General features: G+C 56.4%; 1 protein-coding gene across 1 annotated transcript in view; it reads right to left on the bottom strand.

Moving 5' to 3' along the window:
* The window catches only part of LOC107199304 (C-Jun-amino-terminal kinase-interacting protein 2-like), a gene marked incomplete at its 3' end in the record, with an annotated part of 12,119 nt that overhangs the window by 4,493 nt on the left and 5,747 nt on the right, over positions 1-1,879 (bottom strand). The window contains exon 3 of the mRNA XM_015616633.2: positions 213-385. Coding sequence (XP_015472119.2) covers positions 213-385 — 173 coding nt within the window. The remainder of the gene's footprint in view (positions 1-212; positions 386-1,879) is intronic.

Raw genomic sequence — 1,879 nt, 5'->3', positions numbered from 1 at the left:
ATAAAATTTATATATATATGAAATTTATTATAAAGTTATAAAATTATAAATTATAAAAATCTGAAACTCATGCCTCGGCCACACCCAAAATCCCTCCTTTAATAAACCCCAACTTCATTCCTTCACCTCTCCCCAACCTCCCCTCCAGAACCTTCTGGAAACATCTCCAAGACCCCTCCCCACATTTTTGGGGGTCCCCCATGGGCTCCTACCGATGACGTCACGGGCCTGTCCCACCACCTCGTGGGCGTAGAAGGCCGGGAAGATGCCGCGCTCGCCCGTCCGCATGTTGTAGCCGCGGTACCAGTAATCGTCCTCCTCCAGCTCCACCAGGATGGGATCGTCCACGTCCAGCTCCAGCTCGTCCTCGTGGCGCGGGATGAACCTGGGGGGACGCCAACACCCACGGCGTGGGAACCCGCCCGGTGACACAGAGTCACGGCTCGGCGCGGCGCAGATCAGCGGTGACGGAATGGCATCTTATGGGCAGCTCAAAGTCACCTTGGGGTCACCCCAAAGTCACCTTGGGGTCACCCCAAAGTCACCTCATGGGTACATCAAAGTCACCTCATGGGCACCCTAAAGTCATCTCATGGACACCTCAAAGTCACCTCATGGGTACATCAAAGTCACCTCATGGTCACCTCAAAGTCACCTTGGGGTCACCCCAAAGTCACGGCTCGGCACGGCGTGGGTCAGTGGTGACGGAATGGCACCTCATGGGCAGCTCAAAGTCACCTTGGGGTCACCCCAAAGTCACCTTGGGGTCACCCCAAAGTCACGGCTCGGCGCGGCGCAGATCAGCGGTGACGGAATGGCACCTCATGGGCAGCTCAAAGTCACCTCCTGGTCACCCTAAAGTCATCTCATGGGCAGCTCAAGGTCACCTCATGGTCACCTCAAAGTCACCTCATGGGCACCTCAAGGTCACCTCATGGTCACCCCAAAGTCACCTCCTGGTCACCCCAAAGTCACCTCACGGGCACCTCAAAGTCACCTCATGAACACCTCAAAGTCACCTTGGGGTCACCCCAAAGTCACGGCTCGGCACGGCGTGGGTCAGCGGTGACGGAATGGCACCTCATGGGCAGCTCAAAGTCACCTCATGGTCACCTCAAAGTCACCTTGGGGTCACCCCAAAGTCACGGCTCGGCGCGGCGCAGATCAGCGGTGACGGAATGGCACCTCATGGGCAGCTCAAAGTCACCTCATGGTCACCCTAAAGTCACCTCCTGGGCACCACAAAGTCACCTCCTGGTCACCCCAAAGTCACCTCATGGTCACCCTGAAGTCACCTCATGGGTACATCAAAGTCACCTCATGTGCACCCCAAAGTCACCTCATGGGCACCCTAAAGTCATCTCATGGGCAGCTCAAGGTCACCTCATGGTCACCTCAAAGTCACCTCATGAGCACCCTAAAGTCACCTCATGGGCAGCTCAAGGTCACCTCTTGGGCACCCCAAAGTCACCTCATGGGCACCCCGAAGTCACCTCATGGGTACATCAAAGTCACCTCATGGTCATCCCAAAGTCACCTCATGGTCATCCCAAAGTCACCTCCTGGTCACCCCAAAGTCACCTCATGGTCACCTCAAAGTCACCTTGGGGTCACCCCAAAGTCACGGCTCGGCACGGCGCGGCTCAGCGGTGACAGAATGGCACCTCATGAGCAGCTCAAAGTCACCTCATGGTCACCCTGAAGTCACCTCATGTCATGGTCACCCCAAAGTCACCTCGTGTACATCAAAGTCATCGTCCTGGTGTCCTGGGCACCTCAAAGTCACCTCATGGACACCTCAAAGTCACCTTGGGGTCACCCCAAAGTCACGGCTCGGCGTGGCACGGCTCAACGGTGACGGAATGGCACCTCATGGGCA

The sequence above is a fragment of the Parus major genome, unplaced genomic scaffold (genome assembly GCF_001522545.3).
Source record: "Parus major isolate Abel unplaced genomic scaffold, Parus_major1.1 Scaffold564, whole genome shotgun sequence".
NCBI lineage: Eukaryota > Metazoa > Chordata > Aves > Passeriformes > Paridae > Parus > Parus major.
This window is presented reverse-complemented; position numbering and strand designations above follow the sequence as displayed.